At 43.1% G+C, this 16,518-nt stretch overlaps 1 protein-coding gene across 7 annotated transcripts in view; it reads right to left on the bottom strand.

Annotated features, from left to right (window-relative positions):
• FOXN3 (forkhead box N3) overlaps positions 1-16,518 on the bottom strand; it is a 197,404-nt gene that overhangs the window by 60,416 nt on the left and 120,470 nt on the right. For all 7 annotated transcript variants that reach the window (XM_032188729.1, XM_032188726.1, XM_032188731.1 and 4 more), the window contains exon 4: positions 9,523-9,587. In XM_032188729.1, coding sequence (XP_032044620.1) covers positions 9,523-9,587 — 65 coding nt within the window. The remainder of the gene's footprint in view (positions 1-9,522; positions 9,588-16,518) is intronic.

Raw genomic sequence — 16,518 nt, 5'->3', positions numbered from 1 at the left:
TTCACCAGCTTCAAAGTCTTAAGGACTTCTGCCAAAGATCACTTTTGTAAGAAAACTTGAGTTCATCTCATTCTGCTGATCTGAGAGGATTGTTCAAAAAAAGTTCTTGTCCAGGATCCAAATGCTACTTATCTTTCCTTTAAAAGGGAGGGTAATGGGAAGGTGCTGTATCTACAGCAGGCTCATGTTCACAGTCTTCTACCCCGGCAGGTGCAACTTCAAGTAGACTGAAATGGATAGCATGAAGGCCTGCTCACCCCAAAAAGTGTCCCAGTTTTGTTTCTAGGGGGGTTGTGAACACACTGTACTTCTACCGATATAGGAAAAAATCCTGCCTCTTTCCTTCTTAAAGTCCTAATTCAGTTTGAAGTCTGTTATAAATTGCAACACAATAAGCCAATGCGTTCATAGCTGTAAGAAGGAACTTCAGCTATCCCAGAGCTCTGCACACTCTTAAGTGTACAGCTGAAGAATTCCCAGTGGTTACGTTTTATTCCGATGTCTGAAACCAAATGTTTTTTTCAACATTTAGCTTAAATAACACACAGCATGAAATGTGCATACCGCTAACCTCCCTTCCAATCTAAGATACCCTCTAGTTTTCTCAAGCGTTCAAGCAACGTTAGGCTCACTTAGTAATATGCCCTTACTGTTAATTTGCCATTTCTTGTAGATGTTTAAGAAATGCCTTTTATGGAACCAAAAAGTTACCACTCTTTAACCAGCAACACAGAGATCTGCTCTGACCAGCAGGGAGAAATTCTTTGTGTGTTAGAAAGGAACAATTATTGCCAATGTTAACCACAGACACCACTAACACAGCATAAAAAAAAAACACCAGACGTGAACATCTCTCAGACTTGATCACCATTGCTGTTTTTCCCATAATTTTCCTCTGTTTGCTAGTTTGGAAGCTTTGGTCTGCCCAGGGATCCAAAAATGTGTTGCTGCCCATCACACAAGCAGGGTCAAAGCGAGAGAGCTTCTTAAAAAATCCCAGAGCTTCTGCTTTAATTCTGCCAACGTAGTTCTGTTTCAACAAGCCTGACATGTCCTCGAGGATCAGCCCAACATGACAACAGCTTCCTTTGTTCGTGGCAATCTATACACCACCACAACTGCTCAGAGCAAAACAACTGCGAAATTGTTCTGATTTAGTAACCTCCACGTAAGGCACAGACGTATGCCTCTCTCGTGACTGTACTCTTTAACAGACTCTACAATTATGAAAGCCAAGATTACTTCCAACATGAACCACCTTCAGATTTTAGGAACGCCAAACAGTCGCAGGCTCTCAGCATGGAGCATATGCTCCAGCTCATCAGCCCAGAGATCCTGATGGCAACAATCACAGTAATTTTACAGTTACGGAAAAGAAATCTTTGCATACTCTACCGTTTTCCACATTACTGCACTCATCTTACTGCCAGTTTCTAACCAGGACCTGTCAGAGTACTGCCATAAAACAGGTGGGATGTTATGTCCCTGGTGTAGGCTGCTGAGCTCTCCTGCTCCACGCCTGGACCAGCCAGAGGGGACTGGGCCCAGGTGCCACAAGATGGACACGCACTGCTGCCAGGCGTCTCGCTGTGCTCGTGTCCAGCCACCCGACAGCCCCTCGGGAGCCCCACCAGGCACATGGAGATGCTGGGCATGGGCACACAACCCCTGTGCTCTTAGTAGCCAGCAGCTCCTGTCAGGGAATGGGAAACACAGGATGAGCCCTGGATGTATGGCAGTGCTGGCACAGGAGAAGGCCTCTGAGCAGGAGCTTGCTAGGAACACATTGAGCCATTTTGGGGTATCCCTGAAGCAGAGCTACCTGAAGGTCACCTCAGCACTGACTGGGGCAAGGACCAGCCCCTCCTCGCCTCCTCCAGGCTTTGGGCAGCCTCCCCATGTCCCTTCCTACACAGGGCTGTCAGGCCAGCGCTGCGGGGACTTGCAGCAGTTACCTGTCCTCTCAGTGTGCACTGCGAAGTGCCTTCTCACTGCCACCGGGCACGCTGTGGGCAATCATGGGCAGCCAGGCCCTCTCCAGTGCCCAAGGCTCACCTCACAGCCGGCACCCACACCCTCTGTTTGCCACGGAGAGCAAACAGCAGCAGTACGCTCTGTCCTGAGGCCCCAGGAGCTGTAGCTTCCAAGGAAGTCAGTCCAAGGGACGGTTACAAGACTTATCTGCAAAGATAGCATAAATGTCTATGCAGGTCTAAAGTCACTGAGTTTAAACTGGGTGTGAATTAAACTTATCTCAGTATGCTCTGCAACTTGAGCCAACATGAACACGACCTGCCTGCTGCACTTCAGCCTTCCTCCTCGTCAGTGCCAGGAGCCAAAGGCAGCCCAGGCATTTTGGTCACTGGGAGCACGAGCAGCCAGCGGTCACACTTCCCTCCTAAAGGCTCCAACATCAATGTTAACACAACCACACTTCAGGCACTTAATAAATTACGGCTTTTGCCACCATCTTACATACTGAACTAGAAAAATAGGAATAAAAAGACTGTACCTATAGTGTAGATAAAAGATCCATACTGTACAGCTAACACATAGCACCCTGTGTACAACCACACGACACAAAACACAGAGCTAAAAATGTCATGCCAAAGTGGCCATTTCAGTAAGAATTTCTTCAAAACACTGTCTGTGGCTGGTATCTTTTATTGAATGCACACACTGTTTCAAAACCCTCTCATAAACACGAGCCCCCACCAGCACCCTCAGGACTCTGGAGCCCAGCTAGGGCTTTACCCACTTTCCCAAACAAAGGCGAGCTCTGCTGTTCAAATTACTCCCTCAGGGACACATTGTACAACCCCTCCGACTTCATTTTACTTCTTCAGTAATACCACTGCAAACACACTGAATGCTAATAATAAATAAATTATTCAAATATTCTGTCTCCACAGAGGCAGCACGTGAATCATCTTCCTGAAAGGAAACTCCTGAAGAGACTGTCAGGTACCCTTCACGTGTTGGGGGGGAGCCAATTTAAATAATAATGCAATCTGAATGAAAAGTGATTTATCGTAACAAGATAGCAGCTTTGCTTTTAATTCAATAGGTTGACTGAAGTCAAGTCATTAGCAAATGCAGAGCATGGCTGTTAGCACTGCTTCAATAAGGGTGGGACAGGTCCTTGGAGAAGCAAAATTTGTAAAGACAACAAGGTGAGGTCAAAACGTTTGGTGCTCTTCTGATGAAAGCAGTAAGCTTGTGAACTCAGCTGGACACTCAAAACCCCCAGATCTTTACAAAACAGTCATTTATGGAGTTAAAAATCAATTTCCAGATGTTCCTTTAAAAGTAAGGAGACTGACTGAAACTTCAAGAGAAAAGTCTAAAATACAGTTTTTGCTAGCAAAAGCTAACAAACAGCGCTGTTGCTTTTCACAGTTATGTTCCTCCCTTTTTAAGGCTATCCCATTAGTGGAGCATCAAAATATGATACAGAGGCAGTATTTTGTAGACTGACAGCTCTGTGCAGTGAGAAGCATTACTATCATCATCCACGTTTCACAGAGCAGAAAATCAAGGAATTATAACCCCGAAGCAAAAAAAAAAAAAAAAAAAAAAAAGAGTAGTTATTTTTGGGGAACATGAGATTCCCAAATCTGTGTTAGGAAATGACTGTTCAGTTAGACTGGGGCATAAGAGTCTCACCCAAGGCTGTACTATAGATCAGACACTTGCTGACTTCTCTTACTGACTGCTTGTGCAGTGGAACGAGCAGACAAAATGAATTTCCACCTCCACAAGAAGCCCACTGTGCCTGCAGTGGCCCTCTGCTATTTGCTGGTGGATGCTGACCCACGCATCCCAGTTTTTCACAGCATCAGAGGGAGAATGTGGGCACACGCATGCACACTGGCACCTCCTCTGTGAGCCTGTTGCCAGCTCCCATCCTGAAGGCACAGAGAACAACTCCCCCCACACCACTCTGGAGGAAAGACCAAGGAGAGTGTGTTGGCAATACATCTCCAACCGGTCCCTACTTCTGCTGTATTTGTACTTCAGTGTCACTACAAACACCAAAAGCAGGCTGAACATCTTGATTTATAAGAGTGGACAATTCTAATTTAGCCTTTATAAGGGAAACCAGTAACAGTTGCACCCCTTCTCCCTCCTCCCTGCTGGCTTATTTCCACCTCCGCAAGTCCTTCTATTAATAGCCAATACTTGGAAATGTGAAGTCCCAAATCTGCTCTCTCATTTCTTACAATCAATCACTCAGCAGACAATGGATTAAGTGGACTGGTTGCTCATGTCAAGGATTCTCATGCTTATTAAAGGAAAACATCTCTGTATGAATATGTGCCTGTTCATAAATGAGCTGGCTCCCATCTTTAACACAGGGCTTCCCAGGCCTCGTTTGTACACTTATTGCACAAAATAAACTTTATAAATAAGAGATACAGCTCTTTTTGCTCTCTCAAGTTAATTTTATTTCTTATCCAAGAATAAAGAGAGCTGTGGGCTTTGCCATTCTCCAGAACATCTCATGTTATGGTCAGCTGCCAGATGGTAGTACGTTAAAATGTGAAATCCACCATCTCGGCCTGAGGGCATCACGGGCCAGTACCTTGCCTGCAGAAGTAGTGTCCGGAGTCTCCACATCCACTCTGCAACAAATTCCAGTCAGTGTCTCCTACCAGTCTTGGTGACTGATACCTGACCCTGTGAAGGCAGAGTCATCCACCTCCCTCCTGCATCATCTCCTTCCTGCATCATCTTCCTCCTTCCTCCTTCTCACAGGCAGTGCCTGCCACCTCCAGCTACAGCAGGGGCAGCTGAACCAGGGTAGATTATGCCCACGTGGTCAGAAGCACCCGTGAGAGATGGATGTGCCTTATAAAACGCCTCCTCAGAGTAGAGGCTGAGCCATCCCCATGTGAGCATCCTATCTCTTCCTCTGTTCTAGAGAATGAAGATGCCTGTTCCCCAGGGCTGATGGTACAGAGGAAACAAAGCAATGTGTGAGCTTCATGAAAGACAATCGCTCATTTCTAAGGCTTCCCCAGCCAGCTGGGACCAGAGGCTGTGCAAGACTCCTCACTCCTCCTCTCCCATGCTCTGCAAGTGGGAGGGGATTTTTGCCAATCTTATTTTCCCCTTTTATCAAGGGAATCGTGACTTTAAAAGAAAGCTGGGCAGTCTAAAGTCAGTTCACTAAATGCAGCCCAAATGCGAGTCCAGGTCTGCAAGAAACATTTTTCACATCTCTGGGGTAAGAGTTCATACCTTTAACATCTGCATGCAGCACATTTAAACTGCACTGATCATCAGCAAAGCAAGAGGAGGAGCTTGCCCAGAGAAGAAAGCAGACCGTAGACAGAGATCATGGCTGTACCTCTGGCTGACCAGGAACTGCTGGAAGCAGTAATCCCAGCTGGACTATCCAGTCACACCGAAGAGGACCATCTCCATCTTTAGCTACAACCACAATAGCAGCCAGATGACCCAGGCTCATTTTCCTTCCCTGGAAGGCAAAGAATCACTCACCATGCTATCACAAGGGCCTTCTTCTGTTGGCCTTGGACAACAAGCTCAGAATGCTTACCTAAGAACCCCATTATGCCTGGCAGACTTGCACTTGCCTTAAAACAAGGGGAAGACACTATGTTTTGTCAGTGCTGTCCTGTCAGTTGTGGGGCTCCTGCATCTTCTGGGGCAGCTTTCACAGCTCCTACACTCCTGCTTCAGTCCCCACCGGAGCAGGAACAGCATACACAAATCTCTGTTTTCACAGTAGAGTGCTCTGTTTTCTTGCCAGCTGTAATTATACCCACAAGCACCATCTACGTACACTTCCTTGAAACTCAAGACCGAATAAATTCGGTACAAGAAGGCATAGTAATATGTTGCACTTAGTTTTATTGAAGTGTGAGGGCAAATAAAACACAAAGAAGTGTAGAACTTCCATTTTTTTGTTGTTTTGTTTTTGTTTTAAAGTTTTATCTTTAAGAAACAAAACAGAACACTTCCACAGTCCAGTTATATCTTACAGGTGGTACATGGCAGCTGAGATTTATGTATGACTGCTGCTAAAAGTTAATTGGAAGATGTATTTCTAATTTATTCAGGGAGAATGACAGAAATATCGTGAACGAAACTTGTATTATTGCAACTGATTTGTGAGCAACTGCATCCTCAAGACATTATCATAAGCTTAATACTTGAGACCTGTGCAGAAGAAACAACACAGACTTTCTTTGGACACAACGCATTTGTTTCAAAGCCTTGAAGTCAATGTGTCCCCACCTATCTCACCCAGCACAAGGTCCTGAAGAGTTTTCTATACGTCCACTTTAAAGACTTTTTCCTGCCATGTATTTTATTAAATGAAAATGCATGTGAGAAGACAGCTGAAAACAGAAAGAAAGAGAAAAAAAAAAACACAAACACAGTGGGAACAAAGTCTCTCAATACAGAAGGTGTATTAAGTAACGATTTTGAAACAAACAATACAATATGTACAATACTGAGTTACAGACACCTATGTAGCAAAGGCAATGCAGTAAGAGCAGAACACTGTATTTCTGTCCTGGGAATTCTGAAGGCTAGAACACAGCAATCTCCTTGAATATAAAAATTAATTTTGAGAGAAGGTATCCAAACTTGGTAAGGCTGAAGGTCCTACCCATTCACATTCTGAATGGGATTTCATTATAAAGCCGAAGAGTACGAGGATATAAGGTGCAATCCTCACCTAGTAGAAGGAGCTCAACATTTTAAAAAGCACCTGTGTAAGTGACTTACTCAACATGAAAATTAAATTTATCATTTGTTTTAATCACAAAGTTAATGCTAGGAGCCACAGTACCATGATCCCCCAAAAAAGAAACTGAGGTAGCCATCTTGTCTCTAATAAAATGATAGGCAAAAGGAATACAGCATATATATTTTAGGAGGTAAGTTCAAAATTCTTCAACAAAGTACAAGCAAAGACAGAAAGGAACAGAGAATTAATCCCACTCATGACAAAGACATTAAGGACATAGAATAGCTACAATGAATTTCAACTTCCTTTTCTCTTCCTCTGCTATTTTGAGGTACACAGATAACTGGTTTCTCAGTTGCTCTTTCTCTGGAGAGGTAAGTTAAATGCTTTACAATGGTTAAGATTACTTTGCCACACAGTTCAGGTATAAAATGAATGGAAACCAGGAGCGCTTGCTAGTCTTTCTTGGCTCAGAGAAGTACTACTTACATCGCAAAATTTTTTCTTCTTCATTCCCCAAACCAAAAAAGAACATTATCTTTAACAACTCAGGAGAAATGAGGTGTGACAAGTGCACACAAATATTACATTTACTAAAATTTCAGAACCATTCAGTATTATTGTCTGAAACACACACTGCACATTGTTTTCACATATTCATTCAGCAAAATATTCATCAAGTAAAGACACTTTAAAATCTTTTTGTTACCTGAACTTTTGCCAATTACATGGCAGTGTTAAAACTAGCAACAGATGTTTGAATCAATTTTTCATTCCCTCATTTGAATTAAGCTGGATATAGGCACTGGCAGACGGCACTTAAGATGGTCATGTAAGATAGGACTTGATAAACCTCTCCACCCCCTCACCTCCAACCTCCCTGCAGCTGCTAGCATTCCTCCACACAGGTCTTGTGGAAAAGACAGAAGCAGCAAAGAGGTGGATGCACTATTTCCATGCAACCTGCTGAAGCCTGTGCATGAAAGAGCTCATTGTCGGGAAAAACAAAAGGAAGAAAGGAAGAAAGAAAGGCTTTGTTATTCTGTTGACTTAAAATCAAAACCAGTAAATGTTAGAAGATAGCCTTAAAAAGTTTTTCTTCACACTCTCATCCTTCAAACCTCATTGCTGGATCGTGTATATTACAGTTCAATTTGGCTGGCTTTTCCTCTTGTAATAGCAACACAGAGTGCCAACTGAGTTAAAGGTCTGTTAGGCTTTGTTAGCTCCTTGAAAAGGCAGTCATCTCTCTCTTTTTCTCTATTTCTTTAATATGAAGACTTTTTTTGTGTTTTGTTTGATTAATTTTTTTAGCCCCCTGACTCTCCCCCCCCTTAACTGGAAGCCAGAGGAGGGCAGAGGAGAAGAGAGTGGAGAACAGTGCACTTTTCTTTATTGGCAGATGGTTTTAAGCAACAGCCAAGGCAGGGAGGACTACAAAATAGCTGTTCTTAGCTTCTGGATACCTTGCATGAAAGGAAGACATAAAATATTTACACCATACAGACTTGACAGAATATTTTACATTCCATAAACTAAATTACAAAAAGCTTTATATGTGCAGGTAAATGCTTAAAAACTGAACTCTTGAACAAATGAAAACGAATCAAGCCTGTCTATTCACAACAGTGACAAAAACAACAACAACATTCCAAGACTGCAAAGACAGCAGATCTACCCTACTGAGACCAAATTCAATCGCTGCCAAACTCTACAATTTATATTGTCTCTGACTGTTAAGAAATAATCTAAATGCCTTAATGCATTTAAAATGTGTATGAACAAATCTCAGCAAGATAAAAGAAGGATGCAAACTGTCGTATGTGCAAGGAATGAGTTGAAAAATATCGTCAGGTAAACTATGGATGTTGGATTATGTTGGTGGGTTGTAGGTGAGCACAACTGCCTGCCAATTATTCACTTGTGGATCTAGTTGTGAGTAAGGCTTCAACCAAGCTAATTTGTGTAAATGTTCTGGAGGATGTTACACAGCACTTTCAGCCAAAACAAAAAGTCGTAAAACTCTTGGTACTATGTGAATGAACACAAAACTAAGACACTTCATGGACAACTGCTTGCAAAGACCATGAAATCATCTTAAATGACGTAAGTTACTCCTGCACCATACACAAACGTATAGTTTGGGGATACATCTTTCTGTGCTTCCCTTAAGAAGGGCAGCAGTTCTATGTGCACAACAGCAGAAATGTAAATACATTTAGCAGTCAACAATGATTGCAAAAAGTCTGCGAAGATAGACTGAAAATCTTCACATATCAAAACTGCAAACCTGTTCATATTGTCCATCTCAAGTAAATAAGATATTTCAAGTTCCTCTATGAAGACAAGCACCCTTAAACACTGTTTACCAGCTACAGCTCTGCTACCTACCTTTGGGTACACTTAGGTATCAGCACAATTAGGGAGCAAAATAAAGGACATCTCACAAAGAACAACCCTGCTTCATCTGCACAGCTAAAATCAGTGTTACTGGAACATTTTGTTCTAGGCACACTTTATTCCACACATAGGGAAAAAAACACTTTTTCTTAATTTACTGTAAGCAAATTAATAATCTGAGAAAAGAAAAAAGCAGCAACTTTTATAGACTACACTCACTTTATGCAGTACATCGTCATTTTCAAGGCACCAGATGCGCAATAAAGGAAACAGATTAAAGGAAACAAAAACACTTGGTTACTTCTTGCCCAGTGAATATTACAAAAGCTGTGCAATTTGCAAGACAAGGTATTTGTTAAGCAGAACAGTTACTCCAAGATGTAGCATCCATCACCTACCTTGTAGAAGGGCTCCATTTCTCTTGAAAAAGGTGCTTCCTGGCCAAATGGGTGGACCTGATGTGCTAAAGGTAATAAGAAATAAGTGTAAAGAAAATCTCATTTACATTAAATAATCGTAAATTACTATTTATATGAATGCTATTTAGTTTTTAAAGCTAATGCTACTTCATGGCATTTTTGCCTTCAAGCAAGTCTCAAATCTCACTTTAAAAATAGGTTAATTTGATTCAAGATGCATTCTCTTCACAAGAAGAACAACTCCTCAGCACAGAACACACCCACACTCTCATTTAGAGGGAGAGAGAAAAAAGCAATTTGGCATAAATAATAATATAAAAAATGCAAATCAATGTCAAAAATATTTACTGAATTCTCAGTACAGCAGAATATATGCCTTTTTTTCGAAGCCATCTGCTAAAAACCCAAACACTTAATGGGTTTTACTCAGTCATAACAACCCACCATTCCAGCTAAAGTACTAACACGAAGAAACCTTGGCCAAGCACCACCCAGCTCCTGTACCTACACAAGACTACATCCACCAGTGCGCCCTATGTGAAGAGATTCACTCACTGCACCAGGAACCATTGTGGTAAATGAGTTGTCCCATGAGCGCCAGAAGGAACCAAGCTTGGTTTTGCTATATGCACAGGCTGGTGGCCAGGGCTGCCTGCTCTCACCTTTTCAGCAGTCGTGCCGCCCATGGCAGACCCTCGGGTACCCAATGGGTCCTTCTCTGAGCTCCCAGCTTGCCTCCAGCTCCCAGCAGTGCTGCCTGGGGAGATGCATGGCCAGCACCTCTCCCGTAGCAGCCCCACTGCTCCAGAAGGGCCGCTCTCCCTTCACCACATGCCACGCATTTGGCAGAAGGATGGGTTGTTGTTCCTTAACAACAGTCTGCTCCTTAATGAAACAGGCTCCACCATAAGCCCTTTAAAGCTCTAAGACAATCATACGCGCTTCTACTACACAAGGATTTTATTGAAATAACTATCCCGAAAAAATACTAAATCAGTAATAGCTGTGCGTCCGAATTCTAGCACAAATTAAAAGTGAGACTAAATAACCTTTAGTAATATTAATGTAAGGCAACTCTGCCTTTGTAGATAATCCACCTTCCTCTTCGGATACAAGATGTGAACCAAGCCCCACACGCCATCCTTGTTCAACATTACCTTTGTCCTGTTTGGGTTGACTGCCGCTACGATGCAATGAAATGGAAAACAGATGCTGTTACATTTACAGTGTGAGCAAAGTTTTGATAAAATGCCACATATAAAAGAAAAAAACGAATACCTACTTTTACAATTATTCTGCAGAGACTCTTGTGCTAACATATAAAACTTCACTGTGTGCCTTATTTAAATAAAGTGTTAAAATACAGACCATAAAAGGATTCAAGGCAATTACACGAGTAATAAAAGCCTTCAATACTCCTGAACAAAAAGGGGAGTTGAGAGACACAGAGACCAAAATGACCAAAAAGAAGTTAAGTAGGTCTACATTCATAAGTGCTCGAGTGCACTGGGGCATGCACTTGTCTGAATACACACGCTCACTTCATACGGCTTAATATAACCAATTGTTTGCATTTCCTATAGCAAGCGCCAGCTCCTTGAGTGCAGCTCCTCAGCTCACATGAAGGTCAAGGGCTGTTGAGGGCATTCACACTCCTGTCAGACAGGCTCGCTGCTTTGTATGGCGGCACAGCCCAGGCCAACCTGTAGGACAGGAGCCATGAGGCTGCGAGGGGAAAGCCACAGTGCAGCCCTCACACTGCACTGCATTGCTGCCATAGGAATTGGGATCCGCACTGTGGCAGCTCCAGGCATCCCAAAAACCCAAGGAAAAAGGTGGAGCTGAGAGATGGAGCTGTAGCAAAATGGCACTGCCGGGCTGCTGTATGCTTCTGTCTGGGTGAGAGAGGGCTTTTATACAGGGAAGAGAGGGAAAAACTTATATATTTGAATAGACAAAGTGTCTCCACTAAAGAAACAAAGCAATAGTGATTTATCTTATTTTCCAACTTGAATAAAAGCCCAAGGCTCTCATAAAAAACTCCATCTGATTCAGCACAAACCCACAAGAACTGAGAAAATTAACTGTGCCTTCCCAGGGAAGGAAGCTAAAGAATTCAAGCATGTAAATAATGTACCACAGCGCCCGGTCAAGCCTTTCAAACAACAAACTTCTGTGCTTGTGGGGCTTTGCTGGAGCTTAGTTAAGCCTGATCAGTATTGGAGAAATTGTCTTTCTGTTCCCAAACTTTTCCCTGTGAAGTCTCAGATGGTATTAATTATTAAAACATGTTTCAAGTTAAGAAATGAGAGAGTTAAACTCTCTCTCACTTTAAAGTGTTCAGAAGCTGCTTCTCCCAGCTCCAGATTAGGAAACCATTTTTAAAAGTTCATTCTTCTAAAGACCATCTATAATAAAAAAAACATTTGGCCCATCTCAGGCATTTTCTCAAAGGAATCGTTTCTTCAGTTTAGTCTGTAACAGACTGGAGAACAGCGACTGGTTCTCCTATAAAACAAAAATAGGAAATCTGTTTTATGAACTAGCATTTGTAATCAATACATGTTGTAAGATTAATGTTTATGCAATTAGAATTATTAACAGCAGAGTTTTTCCCTACACTTATGAATTAAACACACTGACTAAGGTCAAATTTCGTTTCCAATAAATCCCCACACAACTACTGAAGAGAAGTAGAAGCTAGTTTGAGCTCTTGTATCACTCACTGTGAGAACACTTATGACCTGCTATATCGCTGTCACGCACAGGTCTGGTTTGACTTAACCTCCCAGCAGCAGACAAGCACAGAGTACTTTTTCTGGGCTTGGATCACCAGTAAAGAGCTGAAATTGAAAATGAACGTCTTAAAAGAACACTAACAAGCACAGTTTATGGATAAGAAGATCTGAAAACCTCAACAGTTACCTGTCAAGGACCACTGGTTTGATTTGCAGAAAGCATGGTCATTTCTAGCATACCCTTAGCCAAAGGGATATCCAGAGTGCAACAGTATTTGTTGCAAACTCATCAAATTTGTGGCACATACACCAAGTGACAAGTGGGACTGGATTTCCCTGGGAGCCAGCTTTTCTGACACGGCTGGCAGGAAACTTCACTATGCAGGGCCCTGGGCATGGGAAACTGCCTGACTAAGGAGGGGTAGCAGGGATCTTTTGGAAGGAAGGCTTTTCCCCAGGAAAATGCTGCTTTGCTGAAATCTAAAACATTCCATAGGAATGTGTGGATTTGGACACCGCAGTGCTGGAAGCCAGAGCTGTGGGACAGCCACCATGGCGTCCTGGTGGCCGGCCAGCCCCAGTGGCCACCCCATGGCTGAACCCCCTTCAATTACTGCTACCAAAACGCATGCCACGCATTTTACAAGGTCTTTAAAAGGTGCACAGGCTTCAAGAGACTTTAAAAAAAGGAAATGTAAAGCCTTTGTCTTCTGGAATTCACATCAGAGCAAGGAGACTGCAGTTCCTAAAGCCAAGCGCTAAAACAAACAAAAAAAAAAGCCAGGGGCTTTCGCAGTTGCAGTATTTCGCAACTATGCCAAAAACTCTCACAGGCCTCTTTGTCAGAAAGGCCTGATTAATAGATTTAGAAAACCCAAACAACTGAAAATTCAAAACAAACTCAATTGTGTGGGCCGGCACACCACAATTAAGGGCTGATGAAAACAGAGAGGAAAGGCAGCAAACAGAGGCCAATGACTGTGTTACCAACATGGCCAGGGGCTGAGGGCAGGCAGGAGGATGCAGGCAGGGGGGAAACAACCAACCTGCCCAGCAGATCCCCCACAGAGGGGTTCCCAAGCCACCAGGGCTGGACACTTGGGAGGGGGATGAAGGATGAACGGTGCCAGCTGTGAGCTGAGAGCTGCTGTACGCAGGGCACCTGCACCAGGCACGCAGCAGCAAACACATGTGGGACTGCAGATGGGCTGCAGCAACACGGGTTGCTGCATCCAGCCACTACCAGCGGCCAACACGATGGGCAAGGGCAGCGGTGACAACTGATCGAAGCACCTCAACTCCTCCAGGCAAAGGCCCTGGTTTTGTGAAGAGCTGGGGCAGGAAGAAATGCAGCTCTTCACCTCAGGACCAGCATGGACAGCTCCCAGTCATAGGAGGAGTGGAAAGGAAAGCACCAACTCCTGGTGACTGCTGCCCTCACCCCAGGGCCGGTAGCGTTTTTCAGGACAGTGATATAATGAACTCCAGGAGCTGCAGCTGTTGGGTGAAAGGACCAGAGGCATCGCTGCCCCATGCTGCAGGACCACTCTCACCAGCCCATTCCACAGCGAAAAATTCCTCACCTACACCTCCAACAAACAGTAAATAACTGAAGGAAACATCCAGAAGGACATCAAAACTGGAAACTGTAAACCACCTTGTCAAAGAGCAACCAGCGGAGCATCTTGTGGGTAGAGAAACCCACCTCCAGAAGTTTCTGGAAATCAACAGCAACACCACCATTTTTACATTCAAAGGTGTGAAGGTGACAATAACAATAGGTGCTTTTATTTGGCTGCAGTCCATGAAACCCTGCATCGAGTGGTAGCAGGGAATGGTGCTTCTGAAAAGTACGCTCAGCTCCTGAGGTAAGCGGGACATAGCCTGCTGCCAGAAGGTACTAATGGATGCCCAACTAAGCTGGAAGACTGCAATTTTTACTGCTCCTTCAGAAATAATTTGGAATGGGGTGGTAACTAAGAAAAAACTTTGGTAGCATATTTGCTGGGAATGTGGTATCCTTCGATGCTGGAAGATGAACAGTACATCTTTAGGCCAGCCACCCCAGGTCCTCAAGCGAGAAACAGCTGGAGCATGGCGGGAGGCCTGGAGCAAGTGTGCAGCCTTAACTCGGGGCAGCTGCCACCACACACTGGCTGAGGACTCCTCCAGCGCTGCTGAGCCCAACACTGCTCAGATCCATCTGCCACCAACCGTGCTCGGCTCTCTGGCCTTGACCTGAGCGCCACTGCCAGGCCTCCCGGCCTAGCATAACATGGCGGCCGCACCGCCAGGCACCTGCCCACGGTACCACAGCTACACTAACAAAATTGGTCACTTGCACTACAGATCTGGAGCAATATGGAGGCATTTATATACTGCTGCACCTCTAGCACATGCGTTTTGTTAACAAGGAGAAAAAAAAAACAAACAAAAAAAAAAAACACACACAATCCCTGCCAGCAGTTTGCTGGCAGTTAATATCACAATTAGCTATCACCTAGCAACAGTCAAGCAAGCTTCCTCTCAAATCAAAGGATAAAAAAAAAAAAAAAAAAAAAAAGCTCTACTAAATTGGCTAATGACAATACATAAAAAATATCTGGAAGGTACGTGTTAAGGTATTTCCTGATTTTAATGAAATCTGATTACTTCAGAGATTTTAAAAATACAAAACCATTACTCTATCTTCTCAGATTTTCCATAACTGACACAACATTATTCTTAAAGAGATTTATGAATTCACAATACTAGTTTCTAATTTATGAAGACTGATCTAATATTCTGGTAATGCTTCTCTTTCCTCTGCAGTTCGGGCTTTTATTGTCTCTCAGTATCTCTCTCTTACTGCGACACGGGGGATGGAGACTTTAAGCTCCTGGATGGAGTCTTTCCTGGTTTCTCTAGGGTGCCTAACACATTTTTGGGCAAGTAATATCATTCTGATCTCCTGCACACTCTAAATGAGTTTTCTGTATGTCATGACTGCCAGAGGGATTACATCTAAATTTTTATTAAAGACAAAAGGAAAGTTGCACACGAAAGCTATTCATGAACAGAACACCAGAAAAAAACTGTGGAAAAAAAAAGTGGAAAGTTGACCAGATCTTTGTATTCTCCAAATAGCCAAAGCCATTCTCTGTCCCCACTTAAAAGAAGAAATTATACAAGTAAATAAATAGAAAGGGAAAGAGATTGGGATTTAAAAAACAAACAAACAAAAAAAACCAACAACAATAAAAAAAACAACACTCTTATTTCCAGAATTTGGGATAAAAATGGTGATTCCTATTCTCAAGAAAAACATGGCCATGTGTCCTTCAGAGCCCATCAATGACTCAACTGTGGTGTTTAAAAGACCGTTCTCACTGCCTAAGTAATATATGAAGCCTTCTTGTCCCCTGGTGAGCGTTCAGCAAGAATTTCAGTCTTTGCCAAGCGCTGAATATATACTTGTGGACAACAATGAAGGAATTGTTCTTTAAATAAATTTTACAAATCCTTTTTTCTATGGAGTTGTTTCAAAAGAAATGGCTATTTGAAGTATGACACATGGAGAAAATGCAAACTTGCCACTAATCTGCTTTTAAATGTTTTAACATTTATTGTGAGCACATTATAATTCTAGGCTGAACACTGAAATAGGAAAAAGTCCATATATAGCTGGAAGTTTATGGTGAGACAACTGCCCCACATTACTTTTAATTAAAAAAGATTTGTCTCCAGTGGGAATCAGGAGATGTTGGCTATCAGCCTCAAATTCTCATTCTGCCTCTACCAGTGAATCACACTGTGACTGCAGGCAAGTCACTTCTTCCTTCCTCAGCTTCATTTTTGTTCTTTTGTGGTAAGAACAGGAATACGCTCTTACTGACATAGTCTACGTATCTCTGGGAGGAATAAAGAATCGTTAAGTAACAACACATCAGATGAGGAAAAAGTGTTTTGAAGCACATACAGTTAGAGTAGGAACACCACAGTACACTTCTACTAGAGGACAGGTTGTTACTTTTCCTGATTTTGAAGGAAGGAAAAACATCGCAGGTCACTTCACACACTGTAGTGCTGTCTCTCCTTAATCCACAGCTGTTATTACCTGGTTCCTAGGCTATATATCACTGGATGAAAAACTGGTGCTAGTCGGGCTGGGGGCACTTCAGAGTTGTCTGAACTTGCTTGTGTGCTACGAGGCACATCTGTGCCAGCTCCTGCAGGCACCACAGGCCAGTCCTGTGGT

Source organism: Aythya fuligula, chromosome 5 (genome assembly GCF_009819795.1).
Source record: "Aythya fuligula isolate bAytFul2 chromosome 5, bAytFul2.pri, whole genome shotgun sequence".
Classification (NCBI taxonomy): Eukaryota; Metazoa; Chordata; class Aves; order Anseriformes; family Anatidae; genus Aythya; species Aythya fuligula.
Note: the sequence above shows the minus strand (reverse complement) of the source record. Positions and strands in the feature narration are given on the sequence as shown.